The sequence below is a fragment of the Ursus arctos genome, unplaced genomic scaffold (genome assembly GCF_023065955.2).
Source record: "Ursus arctos isolate Adak ecotype North America unplaced genomic scaffold, UrsArc2.0 scaffold_2, whole genome shotgun sequence".
NCBI classification, from domain to species: Eukaryota; Metazoa; Chordata; class Mammalia; order Carnivora; family Ursidae; genus Ursus; species Ursus arctos.
Window position 1 is genome coordinate 64620137 of NW_026622874.1, and position 15658 is coordinate 64635794.

Genomic DNA, 15658 nt, shown 5'->3' on the forward strand with positions numbered 1-15658 from the left:
CAGTCTGTACTCGCCGCGACCAAGAACTGAACCCTAACGCGGACGCAACTGGAGGGATGTGACCGCCGGAGGGGGCCCGACCCCCACGGTCCATGTGCGCTGTGCCTCAAATACCTCCCCGCGCCCAAACGTTTCTGCGCTTTGTACTTCTCCGCCCCCCTTCACGCCCCCTCATACAGTCCCCCGGTCACCACCATGTGCCTGCCTACCCTCAATTGCATTCTGCTCCCCACGATAGCTCTGGGCGCCCAAATACCATTCTGTTGCCCCACCTGGTCTCTGCCTCCTAAATGCGTCATTAACCTGCCCCATTTCTCCTCCCACATTCCGCTGTCCTCTCCCACATACCTCGGCGCCCCTTCCACGTACCTCAGGACCCCACCCACTGAGCGCCGTCTCCTCCGGACCCCGCCCCTACGCACCCCGGGGTCCCCCTAGCGCTGCAGCCCCTCCGCCGGTAGAGCGGCGAGTCCTTGCGCTCTGCGTCCGAGCCTCCGACCTGCGCGCCGGGGCTCCGCGCGCCCACCCACCCCAATCCCCCCGCCCCGGCCCCTTCTGGCCGCACTCAGGCACGCCGTCCCCTCCCGCGACCCGGGCGCCTCCGGTCCCCGCGCGAGGCCTCCAGGCTCCCGGGGGCCGCCAGGGGGCGGGAGAGCTCGGCTCGCCGCCTGGCGGAGGACCCCGCAGGAAAGACCCTGGGGTCCCGCAGAGCGTGAAGTGGAACTTTCTTCCCCCGCCCCCTCCTCGGGAGGAAGCCAAGGCGGGAACGGGGCTACTGGAAAGTCCGGCAGGGGCGGGAACTGTGGGTTTCGGTGAATCTGCGTGCGGAACGGGACAGGGAGCGGCTAGGACAGGGCAAGGAGCGGCGATTCCGGGAAGGGGTGGGGGGGGTGTCCAAAAGTGGCTCCCGGTCCACCCTTTCTCGAGCCTTCTCGTTCCTCCCCACGGGCGCGGTGAGAATGGGGAGCGGGGTGAGGGACGTTGAGGGTGAGCTTCCTCGGCCTGCCGTCCGGGACCCTGACCTAGCCCACTTCCTTTGTTCCTTTTCTCACCTCGGTTGTCGCCCTGAGGCTAAAACTAGAGCCTGGGAGACCCACGGCCTTGATTCCCCCCACCCCTTCCCGGCCTTCTGGAGCCAGGGAGTGGTTGGTGAAAGGAGGAGACCATTTGGAGAACAAACAGGTTGTCAGAGGGTTGAGTGATTGAGCCCAGGTACCCCACCTGAGGGGCCAGGAATGGGTGGGGAGGAGGAGGAAGAAGTAGAAGGTAGGGAAAGGGGGAGGGGGCGGAGTTTTGTCACCTGTCACCTGCTTCGGCTGAGCCTAGGGCGGGCCGGGGACCGGTATAAAGCGGCAGGCGCTTGTGCCCGCCCCACCTCGCAGCAGCGTCTTCCCGAGACTGTGCCGCCCCCTCCCCACCCAGTTCACCACCACCATGACACTGGGCTTCCGGGCCCCTCTCTTCCTTCTGCTCCTGGTGTCCCTACAGCGTACAGGTGAGGAGGGGCCTGCTTTGCTCATGGGGTCTTCCCAGGCTTTCTGTGGGTTTTCTTTCCTAGCAGATGGTACCCCAAGGGGAAGAAGTTGCAGGCAGGTCTGACCCAGTCTGTGCCAGAAGAAAGGAGAGAGGCTAAGGATGGACGGAAGAGTCAGCGCCTAAGGAGAGCTGGTGCAGGGAGAGTGGAGTGACCTGCCGCGAAGTCTGGGGGCGGGGGGGAGGGGTCAGGAAAGGTTAGCTGTTAGGAGTGGAGAAACGGACCCCTAGGACCAAAGGGGTGTGGGAAGAGAGAGGGAGGCTGTCAGCCAGGAAGGAAGAGGAAGGCCGACCCAGGATCTGGCCCACTCTCTAGATCTTCCTGTGCCATTACTGTTCCAGATATCAGACTGTATTTCCTCCTCCTCCTGATTTGTCCCCTAACCCAACCCTGTGACCTCAACTCCTTACAGCTGGCACTACATCCCCCTCTGACACCCCAACCCCGACCAGCGGCCCGGCCTCCAGCTCGACCTCCTCCCCGGCCTCCTCCCTGGCAAGCCACAGCGCCTCATCCCGGACCAGCGGCCCGGCCTCCAGCTCGGCCTCCACCCCCGCAAGCCACAGCGCCTCATCCCCGACCAGCGGCCCGGCCTCCAGCTCGGCCTCCACCCCGGCACGCCACAGCGCCTCATCCCCGACCAGCCGCCCGGCCTCCAGCTCGGCCTCCAGCTCGGCCTCTACCCCGTCACGCCACAGCGCCTCATCCCCGACCAGCGGCCCGGCCTCCAGCTCGGCCTCCAGCTCGGCCTCTACCCCGGCACGCCACAGCGCCTCATCCCCGACCAGCGGCCCAGCCTCCAGCTCGGCCTCCAGCTCGGCCTCCACCCCGGCACGCCACAGCGCCTCACCCCCGACCAGCGGCCCGGCCTCCAGCTCGGCCTCCACCCCGGCACGCCACAGCGCCTCATCCCCGACCAGCGGCCCGGCCTCCAGCTCGGCCTCCACCCCGGCACGCCACAGCGCCTCATCCCCGACCAGCGGCCCGGCCTCCAGCTCGGCCTCCACCCCGGCACGCCACAGCGCCTCATCCCCGACCAGCGGCCCGGCCTCCAGCTCGGCCTCCACCCCGGCACGCCACAGCGCCTCATCCCCGACCAGCGGCCCGGCCTCCAGCTCGGCCTCCACCCCGGCAAGCCACAGTGCCTCATCCCCGACCAGTGGCCCGGCCTCCAGCTCGGCCTCCAACTCGGCCTCCACCCCGGCAAGCCACAGTGCCTCACCCCCGACCAGCGGCCCGGCCTCCAGCTCGGCCTCCACCCCGGCAAGCCACAGTGCCTCATCCCCGACCAGCGGCCCGGCCTCCAGCTCGGCCTCCACCCCGGCAAGCCACAGCGCCTCATCCCCGACCAGTGGCCCGGCCTCCAGCTCGGCCTCCAGCTCGGCCTCCACCCCGGCAAGCCACAGTGCCTCACCCCCGACCAGCGGCCCGGCCTCCAGCTCGGCCTCCACCCCGGCAAGCCACAGTGCCTCATCCCCGACCAGCGGCCCGGCCTCCAGCTCGGCCTCCACCCCGGCAAGCCACAGTGCCTCACCCCCGACCAGCGGCCCGGCCTCCAGCTCGGCCTCCACCCCGGCACACCACAGCGCCTCATCCCTGACCAGCGGCCCGGCCAGCCACGGCACCAGGACTACTGCCAGCACCACTCGCCATAGCAGAGAACCCCTCACCTCCTCCAATAGTAGCACTTCTCCGCAGTTTTCTGTGCGGATCTCCTTGTTCTTCCTGTCCTTTTCTATTCAGAACCTCCAGTTTGACTCTTCCCTGGAGGATCCCAGCACTAGCTACTACCAGGGGCTGCAGAGGAACATTTCTGAGTTGGTGAGTAGGTGTCTTTTCTCTCCCGTGCTCTGAGCTCGCCCCGCAGCTGGCTCCAGACGGCCTGACCTGTTTCCCTCAATCCTTCTTCCTTCTCCTCTCACCCCAGCTTTTGCAGATTTATGAACAGCAAGGTTTTCTGGGCCTCTCCAATATCAAGTTCAGGTACAGTTCTGGGTGTGGGGGGGAGGACGGCTGCCCTCGTGGCTGGGGGCATTGCTGACCCAAAGCTGGGACCCGTGGCTGAGTGGCCCATTTCCCTGTGAGCAGACCAGGATCTGTGCTGGTGGAGTCAGCCCTGGCCTTCAGAAAGGGCTCTGTTGACGCCTGCGGCGTGAAGACCCAGTTTGAAGAGCGCGGGAGAGATCTACTAGACAGATACGACCTGTCCATCTCAGGTGTTACTGGTGAGGCCACTGTCCCCAGCTGCTGCCCAGCACCTCGCCTGCAGGCCCCCTCTCTCCAGCACCTGCGTTCCTGCTCTTCCCCAGGGTGCTAGGAGGGGGAGGGTCACCTCCTTTGGGAGAATATTCTGACCACTCTCCTTGTGTTTAGTGCAAGATGTGTCATTCCCTTCCTCTGGCCAGTCCGGGTCTGGGGTGCCTGGCTGGGCCGTCGCCCTGCTGGTGCTGGTCTGTGTCCTGGTCGCACTCGCCATCATCTGTGTCATTGCCATGGTAAGTGTTTGGTCTCTAGGCCTGACCAGAGGCCCCCTGCTAGCAGGAACCGCACCCCATAACGTCCTGTTTCCCCAGACTGTGTGTCAGTGCCGCCGGAAGAACTGCGGGCAGCTGGACATCTTTCCGACCCGCGACGCCTACCATCCTATGAGCGAGTACCCCACCTACCACACCCACGGGCGCTATGTGCCGCCTGGCAGCGGCAGACGCAGCCCCTATGAGGAGGTGAGGAGGGCCCCACAGGGGCAGGGAGGCAGAGGCTGGGGTTGACAGGGCTTCTGAGAGCCCAGAGAACATGAGAGGCTGCAGTGGGCCTGGGGGGGGGGGGGCGGTGGTCAGAGGGGCTGGAGGCGGGGAAGGCCTGGGGAAGGGACCTTGGGAAGAAGGGGATCTCAACAGAGAGTGTCCCTACTAACTACATTTCCAGAACAGCATTCACTGCTCTGCTGAACTCAGCCACAGCTGCTGGGACCTGAGAGGACAGGCATGGGGCACCCAGGGGAGCCGTTCATGCAGGACTCAGGAGGGAATGAGCACGTGTGCCCCCACTCAGCGCCTAGGAGTGGAGGGTCGCTTTAGAAAGACTAGTGGGGGGGGTGTCTGATGTAGGGGAGGAAGTCTCACCCAGTCAGGTGAACTTGGTGCCATGGGGTACTTGGGAGTCTCAAGGAAGCAAGGAGCCCTCCTCCTCCTTTCCTCCCCTGGCTTTTCTCTCCAGGACCTAGTAAATAATTACTTCGGTCACCTGGGGCTGGAGCGCCACTCTGGGTGGGGGAGGGGAGTTTCCTTTTCAGGACCCTGTTTTCCTTCGCCCAGAGACTTCCTTCTCCCAGCTTTACAGAGACCTGCTTGGGCTGGAGGAGCAGAGGATGGAAAGAGAAAGGGGCAGTGGGGGAGGACAAGGGAGCTGATGAGAGCCAAGGGGAGGGAGTGAAGGGGAGCAGAGGGGGGAGGAGCGGCCCTGGGCCCTGTTTACAGTCACCTGGCTGCCAGTAGTGCCGGGCAGGTGCTCTCCCAATTAACCCTTTGAGAGTTAGATCCCAGACTTACTACCCCAGCTTGGGGTGTGATCTGGGAGCCCTGGGAGGCACTTTCTCCCAGGAAAGCTACTGCCCCTCAGCCTGGGTCTCATCTCCCCACCTAGGTCTCTGCAGGCAACGGGGGCAGCGGCCTCTCTTATGTGAACCCGAACCCATCAGCCACTTCTGCCAACTTGTAGAAGCACGTTGCCCGGCCTGGCGACCAGACGCCAGTGTCACATGCCTCCCTCGGGCTCCTCACTGCCAGAGTCCTCTCTGCTCAACTCTGTTCTGGGCTGGTGAGCGGGGAGTTCAGGTGGGCTGTTCACAGGCCCTACCAGGTCCCCTGCCCTGCTGAACCCATCCGAGCCCCTTGGGGACAGGCCTGGGACAGTGGCTCCCAGGAGGAACGGCCCGGAAGCCCCAGATGGAAGTGCGAACCAGACTGGGGCTGAATAAAACGGGGACCTCCTCTGTGCTGACTGCCAACTTTGGATCTGTCATCTGTGACCCATAGACCCCGGGGGGGGGTTGGAAGGGGTCTTTGAGGGAGATGGGGGGGAAGAAGGCAAGAGTAGGGTTCATTTGGAAAGCAGGAGACGTGTAAAGGAGATGACATTGGGGCACAGGTCACCTCTTCCCATCCCTGCTGGCACAAGAGGAAGGAGGAAACGAAACTGAGTTGGCTTGGAGGCCAGTGTGACCCAGCCGGGCCTGCACCCGCCGGGAGCGCTCTCCCCTCTCCTGGGCTGGGGGCTGGCGGCAGCCACGCCCTCACCTCCCCTTGGCCCGGTGCCCCTAGTGCCTCTATTCTTAGCTGGCAGAGTGTGAAGTAAGTGTGTGGGCAGCGATAACAGGCAGAGTCAACATGGCCGTGATAAGCACAGCATCAGATCCGGACGCTGGCGCCCAGCCCGGCCTCCTCCCTGGCTGGCGGGGTCTGCTGCAGGCACCTTGGGAATGGGGAAGTGGTTCTGGTTCCCCGACCCCTTTGGGCCCAGGCGCGGTGCGCGCCCCCCTCACCACATGCCCTGGGGGCCTGGGCCCTGCCATGGCCAGCAGCCGCCAGTGCGATGCGCCCCCAGTAGGCCACCCATTGGCTGGGGCTTGAGCCAGAACATGTGTCGGGAGGAGGCTTGGGAGCACCTGCTTGGGCCCTCTTTCCCTCGGGCACCAGATCCTCTGAGCACCCCTGCTCTGAGCAGTAGTGGGGCTCCCTGGGTCCTTCCCACCTGTCACACACCCAGCACAGAAATGAAAAGGGACGGTCGGGCTCAGGGAAGGCAGAGATGTGCCTGGCAACATAGTTTATTGTTTATAAACCATGAAAATAGCGGCTGTCGCTGGCACAGGCCTGGCAGTGCCCACTGTAGGGGCAGCAGCAGGCCCCGGGGGCCGTGCCTAGCCCAGCCCACCAGGGACACGCAACCTTGGCTGGGGCCCCCAGGGAGACTTGGCACGTTGGCATATGGGTGCAGGACAGGGTGAAGCATGCAAGAGGGAGGAGGAGAAATACAGGCATGCGGCCGAGGGGTGTGGGGACCCCAGCAACTCAAGCAGGATGATAGGGTCCTCTTCTCCTCACCAGGGAGTGCCTGGGCAATGTCCTGCCAAAAAGTCTGCCTACCCCAAGGCTGCAGTTCAGCATCGATGGGGCAGGGAGCTTGGCGGGCGGAGGGCAGAGCACAGAGCTGGGGTCATGCCCAGTGTTCGGGTGCCCCCCCTCCTAGTCAGCCCAGGGAGGGCTCTGTCCGTGACTTGTAGGATGCTAAGGGCAGGGTGTGGGCCAGAGGCTTGGTGGGGGCTGGGGCATGACTTAACAGGCAATGGAGAGAATGGGGGACATCTAGAAAGGTGAGCAGGGGAGAGTCCCTTGATCAAGAGAAGGCCCCGGGAATACACAGACATAGGGTAAGGGACAGGATGACATAGTAGGAAGAGTTTGGGGAGAAGCTGCCGGAGGAATAACCCAGCTCCAGCAGGCCTAGAGGGCCAGGGCCCAGGAGGGGCCAGAAAGGGTCAGTCCAGCTTGGCAAAGCCCCCGATGGTGACCTTCCTCTCAGGCTTAGTGCCCACTGGCTCCTGGAGCTGCACCGCACCACCCCCGATGAAGCAGAAGGCAGGGCACACGGGCCCCGAGCAGTCCAGAGGGCACTCCAGCAGCCCGCGGAAGGACACGGCATCCAGGAAAGACACGCGGCCCCGCTCATAGTCCAGGCAGATGCCCAGGCGGGGCGGCAGGGGCACGGTGCAGCTGGCTGCGGGGCCGTCCCGCCCCGTCAGCCCTGCATTGGAGCTGGCCCCGGACCCCAGCAGGATCTTGCCCATGCCGATGGTCAGGAAAGCGAAGGGCGGAGATGCCTCCACTGTGGCATCCTCGGCACCACTGTCGTGCCCGCTGTCCGGATCATACCTGCAGGAGCGGAGTTGGGTAGGAGAGTGTTGGGGGAGGGGGAAGGGAGTGGGGCACGGCGGGGGAGGGGGCAGAGGGCTGAGACATTGGGGAGCAAGTTGTTGAAAAGATCGATTTGGGGTCCCGGGAGGACGTGCGGAGGTCCTGGGTGGAGAATTAGAATATGGGGCAGGGGTGTGAGTCCAGCGGGAAAGGGGTATCGAAAGCAGGCACGTTGGCAGGAGAGGTGGCGGAGAAGGAGGAGGAGGGATGGAGGTGAGGATCGGGCGCCAGGAAGAGATAGGAGACAAGAAGGTGGGGAGGAGAACCACATGGGGACATTGTGCTGGGAGGGTCGTGGGGAGGGTTCGAGAATGTTGAGGATAGGGCTTCGTCACTGAGGGACTGGGGAGAGAAAGCTGCTGGGAAGGTGGGTGTCGGGAGAGAGGTGGAGTGGAGGTGGGGGTGGGGTGCCACGGGGTGGGGGGATTGGTGTTGGCGGAAGAGCACTGAGAAGAAATGGGGTATTCAGGGATAGAGTGCCAGGAGGAAGGGTTCAGGGAGGCATATGTGTTGGGGGGTGTTAAACAGCGCGTTGGCAGTAGAGGGGATGGAGTTGGACATTTTAAGGGAAGGATCTCAGGATGTTGAGGACAGACGTGGTGAAGGGAGGAGAGAGGGTTTCTCGGAGAAAGCGTGTTGGAACAGGATGTTGGGAGATGCAGAGGTTCTCAGAGAGAGATGCTGCGGTGGTCCTGAGGACAGATGGGAACCACTGGATGGCTCCCTCTCCTGCAGCCCTCTGCCCAGCCACAGGCTCCTCTGAAAACCAATTCTCTAAGCACTTGTGCTAAGCCCACGCTTGCCCCAGCCCCAGGCCCCAGCCTGGCATCCATGCTCCTAGACATCCCCACTCCACCCCAACCAGCGAGAGCTCCCCTTGCCACCCCCATCGTGTCCCCAGCTCCCCCACCCAGGACCCCCACACTCCATCCCCTCCAAAGAGGCCTGACCTGGGGCTAATCACATCGGGGGCGCCCTGGAAGCTTTCCTGAAGCTTGCTCTCCAGCCCGACGCCCACCTTGACCAAGTAGGAGGCTGGGTCGACGGCACAGGCCCAGTAGCTGCGGCCCTGGGTTACGGCCACATCTCCCAGGACCACGTCCACGCTCAGGTGGCAGCCAGTGAGCAGCCGCTCGGCAGCCAGCAGCAGGGGCAGCCCTGGAACACTCCGCACCGCTCGCTGGTCCTTGCTGATGGCCAGCCGCTCTCGGCTGGTGCCCCAGCGGCCATCCAGGAAGAAGTGCAGGACTGCAGTGGGGGAGTGACAGAGAAAGGACTTGAGGGACAAACCCAGGCCGTGGAAGCCGTGAGCTGTCAGCAAAGGACACTGGCAGATTTCAGAATGTGAAACAAGCTGCCAAGGGGTGGGCGGGAGCTCCAGGGACCAGGGCTTGGAGAACTGCATGGGGGACACAAGGAGAAAAGAAGGGGGCACCTCAAATGGGTATGGGACTCCAGGAAGAGTTTTAGTGGGTACTAGTGGGCCCAGAAACCAGTCTCCCAGACCCAGGTGACCTGCAGTGCTTCTTCCCACCCCTCCCCCACTGGCGAGTCCCCACTGCTGCTCTGTCCCAGCTGGTGACGTTGCCCCTGCCACCGACCTACACCTTCCAGGGCACGCTCTGGTGCTCGCGCCTGGCCCTTACACCCCACTTGGGCGGTGATGCTCCAGTATTATGCCTATACCCCAGGGGCCAGACTATTGTCTGGAGAGACGCCGTCCTAACCTTCACTGAGTCTTTACTATGAGTTGGAAGCTCACTGGCTTCATTCTCACAGCAATAACACTATTATTATCGCTAAGAAAGAGGGGCTTGGAGTTCCGGGAGGGCAAGTGACTTGCCCAGAGCCACCGCTGGCTAGAAGCTCCAGAGTCGTTGAGCGTGGCCCACTGTGCTGTCTCCCCAGTGCCCGCCCAGCACCAGCTGTTAGTGCGGTGAGGGGGTCCCAGCGTGCCCCGCGCCCGCCCACCTGCCCGCTCACCGGATGCTGGGGGGGGGTCCCAGTGTGCCCCGCGCCCGCCCACCTGCCCGCTCACCGGGTGCTGGGGGCGTGTGCAGGTGCACATCTTCACTGTACTCGCCATAGCCGGCCTTGTTGCAGCCCCGGACACGCAGCACGTACACAGAGCCTGTGTCAGGGTTCTCAAGCAGGGCACTGGTGCCCCTCACCTCCTCTCGCCGCTGCCAGCGGGCGGGACCCGGCTGGGCGGGCGCATCAGTGCGCCGGAACTCGATGGTGTAGTGCCAGGCAGGTGGCGAGTGGGGGGGCAGCCGCCAACACAGGAATATCTGGTCGTAGGCAAAGGTGCGTTGCGTGTCGATGACGGGAGCCTCGGGCACTGTGGGAAGAGACAGCGGGGGTCAGTCAGGGCCTGGTCGCGGGCCTAACACGGAGGGCAGGCAGGAAAAGGGAAAGCAGCGGGGGCCGGGGGGGTGAGTGTGGGTGAGAGGGAACTGGGGGCAAGGCCATCCGGGTACCAGGCAGGGAGGGGCAGGGCAGAGCCCAAGGGAGCAGGGGAGAGGCGGTGCGCACCCGGCAGGAGGCAGGAGGCCTCGCACGGTCCTGGCCTGCCATCCTCCCAACTGCAGCCTTAGGGCAGCTGCTTCCCAATTCTGGGCCTCAGTTTCCTCCTCTGTCAAAAACGGTCTTAGACCAGATGGGGACCCTTGTTTCTAGGAACTTTTTTATTCTATGAATAAAGAGGAGCCCCAGGGAAAGGCAGACAGAGGCCACTGGAAGCCGGGGAAAGAGCACTGGACAGGAAGGAGGGGCAGAGTAGGAGGGAGACAGATGCGAGAGCCAGCAAGGCAGAAAACAGGGGACAACAGAGGACAAGCAAAAGCTTGACGATGGCAGGAGACGAAGGTCAAGGGGAAGAGAAGGAAAGTCCAGCGGGCAAGAATCCCAAGGACAAAAGGTCAGAAGGGCAAGGATTAGGCAGGAGCTTAGGGCAGGCAGAGAGAGACAGAGGGCACTGGTGGAAGGTGGGGGGAGGACCAAGAGTCCAGTGAAGGCAGGACAGAGAAGGAAGCAATGAATGGGTGGCCGAGCTGTGTGGGGGCGGCAGGGCAGGGCCCCCGGGGCAGGGCCGCTGACTTGCCTGGGGTGCTCCGGAGCAGAGTCCGCGGTGGCCACAGCCTACAAACAAAGAGAGGGAGAAGCAGCGCTGAGCGCGGTGGGACGGTGTGGCCGGGTGGGCGAGGTGGGAGGGGCGGCTGGCCAGGCTGGGCAGGAGGCCAGGGAGGTCCCTGGTGGGCACTGCCCCCCGGGCCCGCTGCTGGGGAAGAAGGGAGGAAGGCTGTAACTGGGCGCGGGGCCACCCTGGCCACCTCCTTACCTTGCAGGAAGCTAAGCTCTGTCAGCATCTTCATCTCACGCCCTACGTCCAACTGACAATGGCGGAAGGAGGAGCTGGCAGCTGGCCGGAACGTCTGGAGGGCCTCCGTAGCTCGGGCAATCCTGGCATGGGGGCAGGCAAGGGTCAGGCACTCCCATCTGGGCAGCTGCCCTTCCCCTTGATTCTGCCTCGCTTGTCCCTAGAGCCTCGGCACCTGCTTTGGGTCACCTCCCGGTCCCTTCAGGTAAGCTGGATATCAGTTTGGCCTGGTGACAATCCTCAGGACCCACCTCGCCATAGGACAGCAGTACAGACACCGGCTCAGACACTGGCTGCACCCGTGACCCCTGCCCCCCGGGAGCCTGCGCCCCCGCGTACCTGCTATGCAGCTGCTTGGCCGCTTGCACGAAGCAAGGCTGGTCTGTCTCCTTAAGAACCTCCTGGGCGTAGCCCACCAGACCTGAGCCATCCAGCAGGCTCCGGTGCTCCTGGATCTGGGCGCTGAGACGGGCCAGGCGCTCCTGCTGGCACTCCTCGATGGACTGAAGCAGCGATGCGCGCTTCTCCTCCAGCACAGCCCCCAGTCCCCGCACCAGCTGGGACACCTCCTCCTTGGCCTGCTGACCACTCACCTGCCCAGAGAGCAGCACTCAGTATCTCCTCAAAGGCAGCACCTGCGCCAGCCTCCCTGGGATCACCACAGATCCAGGGACACGCTACCCGGCCGCTCCCACAAGGCCAGGCCCATGGCTCCAAAGACACCTGTACACCCAGATGGGCTCGGCTCCTGACACTCGGTGCCACCCTTCCTGGATGCCCACACCTTCATCCTGATCCTGTAAGGAGTCCCCCAGATAAGAGACCATGACTAACAGGCTACCGCCCACTCGGACCGCACTGCTGTGCCCTGCCTCTGGGCCATCCTTACTGCCCGTCCCCGTGTCAGCCCACGGCAGCTGATTCAAGCAGCCTGGCAGAAGGTGCCAGAGACGGAGCCTCGCCCTAGCTCCAGGGAAGTGTGTCGTCCTCAGCGGGCGGCTGAGCCTGAGGGCATCCGAGCTCTGTCCCCGAGGCTCTCCAAGCTGTCCTGATCCTGGGTGATAGCCACACTGTTCCCCTCGACACAGCCATGGACCCCACACGGGCTTCCTGAGCTGTCAAGCAGGGGATTGGGCCAGGCCCTCCACAGCCCCTTCCTGCTTCCACTCCTGGGCGGGGCCCTGGGCCCACCTCCACGCCCTCCCTCACCTCAGTGTGCCTCACGGTCTCCTCCAGCTCACAGATCTGGGTCTGTACTGTGTCCTGGTTTCCCAGGATGTATGTCAGGCTCTTTGTCAGCTTGTCCTGAGGGGGAAGAAAGAGGTGGGCATCATGCCTAGCTCGGAGAAGCCGGCAGTTGGGAGGAGGTGTAAGAGGGTGTGCGTGTGGGCTGGCGCGGGTGGAGCGAGGCAGGGTCCTCACCTTGAGGGCCTGGTAGGCGCTGAGCACGGGTGTGATCTTGTGCCCTCCGTGGGTGCGCCTTACTCGGCAGAGCTGGCACACCAGCCGTTGGCATGTCTTGCAGTAATGGGTCACCTCTTCCTTGTGGTCCGGACACATCAGTCCCTAGGGACAGAAAGAGCAATGACATCATCGGCCAACGGTGGGTTTAAGGCTGCTGACCTGGAGCAGAAGCAGTGTGCAGCCTGGCTGGCGGGCGGGCGGGCGAGGGGAGAGGGGAGTCCGGCTGGGGTGCTCCACAGTGCCACCTGGTGGCGTGCACCGGAATGGAAGTGAGCGTCCCCGGCACCCTCCCTCCCTCCCTCCCTCCCACCTCCACAAGAGCGGCAACAGCAAGAATGATGATAATTAATCTCTGCCTTGTGGCTAATAATTAACCTTGTCCATCTTGCTCACTGCCATCCCCAATGCCGAGAATAGCACCAGGCGCAAGGGTGCTGGATAAATATTTGCTCAATGAATGAATGAATGCAGACAAACCTTTTTAGCCCAGGGGTAACTTTCACAGACTACCTCCTGGGATCCCCTCGATAACCCCCAGGGTGTGGGTGCTGTAGGGCAGATCTAATCATTCTCACTCACAGACGGGAAGATGGGGCTCCAAGAGGTTTAAACATTGATCCAGTCCCTCTTTGTAGTAGTTACAGAACAAGGAGCCTGGCAGTGGCAAGCTCTGCCCGCCTCCCTTGGGAAGCCCACCGTGCCCGCTCCCCACCCAGCCAGCACTGCCAGGCCCCTCTCTCCGCTGGCTCACCTTGGGGCGGAAGGAGAGGGTGGGCAGGGTGGGCTCGTGCTGGGCCTTCTGGGTGCCCCAGGGGTGGAACAGCTTGAAACACTCGTTGCAGAAGGTGGCCCGGCACTCGGTGCAGCCCTTGGTGGCCTCTAGTGGCGGTGGCTTGCACAGCTGGCACAGGATGGCGCCACCCACACTCACGCTCTGGCGGTAGCGCTCCACCACACGCTCCAGGGTCAGGTTCCGGAACAGCCCCGCCAGGCCCCGCTCCCCCAGTTCCACATCACCCTGGCAGGCTGGGCATGGGAACATGATCACCTGGGGATGCAGAGCACCTCGCTTCCGCCCGGGATATGTCCCAAAGCCTGTGGAAGTGCCAGAGAGGGAGGGAACTGAAAGTCACAGCTGGCCGAGTGTGGGGCAAGTTCGTTCAATTCAAAAGATAATTTTTATTGTGCCAGCGCTCAGCTCCCATTAGAGCCTGAAGGAACAGTGTCTGCACCTTCAGCGAGACAGAGGCCCCGGACCACGACGGACATCCCAGCATCCCCACCCCCACCCCACAGGACCCAGCCCCACCTGACTTAAGCAGCCGATCCAGGCGGTCTGGCTTAGGGAGAGTTCTGCGGGAGAGGCGGGGGCTTCGGGTGGAAGGGGTGGAAGCAGGAGAGGTGGGCTCGGAGCTGGGGTCCCCACCATGGCCTATATAGCCCTGCTGGCCCAGCACCTCCCGGGCACAGGCCTGGCACACATTGTGGGTACAGGGCAGCACCAGCGGCTGCTTGTACATCTCTTGACATACTGGGCACAGCAGTTCCTTCTCCATGTTCTTCATGCTTGTCTGTGGAGGGAGCAGGAGGTTGGGTCAGAGCACGGACACGGTGGGGGGGGGCATATCTCAGCAGGCCTCTCAGCTGCCCTTAGAAACCCAAGGGATCTCAGGAAGGGGCAAGGCAAGCTATGTGGGGCTTTTCCCCAGCACCGGCCTGGGCCCGGCTCATAGACCTTCCCAGCTCTGGCTCCTGCCTGTCTTCCTCCTGCAGAGAGCTAAAGCCTGCGGAGGGGCGGTTGGAACTCCTGGTTGGAGCACCTGCCCCCCACCCCCGGCCTCAAGCCCCACCTCTTTCACTCCCCCGGCGGGCGCTGGGCGGGCAGCCCCTCTCACCTGGCCATTGCCCCCAACCCCCCCATCTCTGGGCCACCAGCTTCTCAAGGACGCCGCCCGTTCTGCAGCTTGGTGCAGACCCCCGCCCCCCTTTCTGGCAACCCCCCCCCTTCCCCAGCGTGACTCCTCCCTATAGCCAGGCGCTGCACGCTCTCCATCCTCCTGCTCACCGCGTCCGTCATCTTGCCGCGGCTCAGCCTGCGGCCGCCCCAGCCTCCATTCCCCATCCTTCGCTTCCCCAGCCGTCTCCTCGGGTCCCCGATACTAACCCATTCCCTTTTGCCCTCCACCATCCGGCCCTCCCGCTCCTTCCCCCGGCGCGACCTGACTAGCCACAACCCCCTCCCCAAGCGACGGGGAAACAAGCGCCCGCCTACTTGCCCCCTCCCCACCGGAAGTACCCCTCCCTTTTTTGGTGGAGGGGGTCCTCAAGCTATGCTCCACCCCCACACCTCACCTTGGTCCCTCTCTTCGCAGCCATCCCGGTCAGGGGCGCAGCTGACACAAAGGAGGGAGGGACAGGCAGGGAGGGGGAAGGAAGTGGTGGGGGGGAGCAGGGTTGGCACCGCCCCTGGGAGAGCCGGGCACGGGTTGCCATGACAACCGTGGGCTCGGAGGCAGCCCTGAGTGGGGGCGCAGTGGGGTGGGGTCTCGCCGAAGGGTCCAAATTTGGAACTGCACCCTGGGGGCGGCTCCTTCATCGCCCCTCACCTAGCCTCAGTTTTCTTGGAAAATATCCAAGCTCACACACGCCCCCTCCTCATGGCATAGCCCCATGGCCCTGCAGCCCCAGCCCTGGTGCACCGCTGGCGGCTACCCCAGCCAAACCGCCGCATCCGGGCAGCTCCCGGGTCCTCACACCCCAGCAGAGGGACGCCTCCATGGCTCTCACCTCCGGGCTGCCCCGGGATTACCTTCTCCAACCTGCACCCCGACCCTCGCAGTCCTTTCTGCCATCCCCAGCCCCCTCTCTACATCCCAGCATCTTGCCTCAGCGCCACCTGTCCAAGGTCCCGGCCTGCCCCGGACCCCTATCCTCCCCCTCCCCTTTCCCTCGACCCCACCTTAACTCACACTGATGCGGACCAGTGCATCCATGATGGAAGTGAAGGTCTGCATATCCTCACCCTCAGCCATGGCCCTAGCATGCCCGCCCGCCCCCGGGTGCCCGATCCCGGCTGCGGCTGCGAACCCCGGGCTTAATGCAGGAGCCCGGTGGGGGTGTGGGGAGGGGTGGGGGTGAGATGTCACTGCGCATGCTCCAGGGACAGCCTCGAACAGCGCCCGTCGAGGTAGGAGGTGGGAAATAGTTCTCCCCACGTGGTTTTCGGAAGACGGTCGGGGGGTTGGGTGACATGGAATGGTATTTGAGGGGGAGCCACTTCTAATGTTCGCATTCTTCATTGGCTCCTTA

At 63.8% G+C, this 15658-nt stretch overlaps 2 protein-coding genes across 5 annotated transcripts; one reads left to right on the forward strand and one right to left on the reverse strand.

Moving 5' to 3' along the window:
* Positions 1-1381: 1381 nt before the first annotated feature.
* On the forward strand, positions 1382-5534 carry MUC1 (mucin 1, cell surface associated). Its single transcript, XM_057314816.1, has 7 exons — positions 1382-1495; positions 1947-3355; positions 3462-3517; positions 3623-3759; positions 3908-4029; positions 4108-4257; positions 5177-5534. The coding sequence occupies exons 1-7, from the start codon at positions 1435-1437 to the stop codon at positions 5249-5251; spliced, it is 2010 nt and encodes a 669-aa protein (XP_057170799.1). The 5' UTR covers positions 1382-1434; the 3' UTR covers positions 5252-5534.
* Positions 5535-6327: 793 nt separating this feature from the next.
* Positions 6328-15381, reverse strand: TRIM46 (tripartite motif containing 46). 4 transcript variants are annotated; one of them, XM_026485221.3, is made up of 10 exons: positions 15319-15381; positions 13659-13920; positions 13101-13444; positions 12308-12451; positions 12095-12190; positions 11225-11478; positions 10847-10968; positions 9545-9847; positions 8457-8754; positions 6328-7464 (listed from the first exon to the last, which is right to left on the reverse strand). In XM_026485221.3, the coding sequence occupies exons 1-10, from the start codon at positions 15379-15381 to the stop codon at positions 7071-7073; spliced, it is 2280 nt and encodes a 759-aa protein (XP_026341006.2). In that variant the 3' UTR covers positions 6328-7070. The 4 variants fall into 4 exon arrangements, with proteins under 4 accessions (XP_026341006.2, XP_057170796.1, XP_026341005.1 ...); XM_057314813.1 differs by lacking the exon at positions 15319-15381 and adding an exon at positions 14702-14725; XM_026485220.3 differs by lacking the exon at positions 15319-15381 and adding an exon at positions 14510-14521.
* Between the last annotated feature and the right edge of the window lie 277 nt (positions 15382-15658).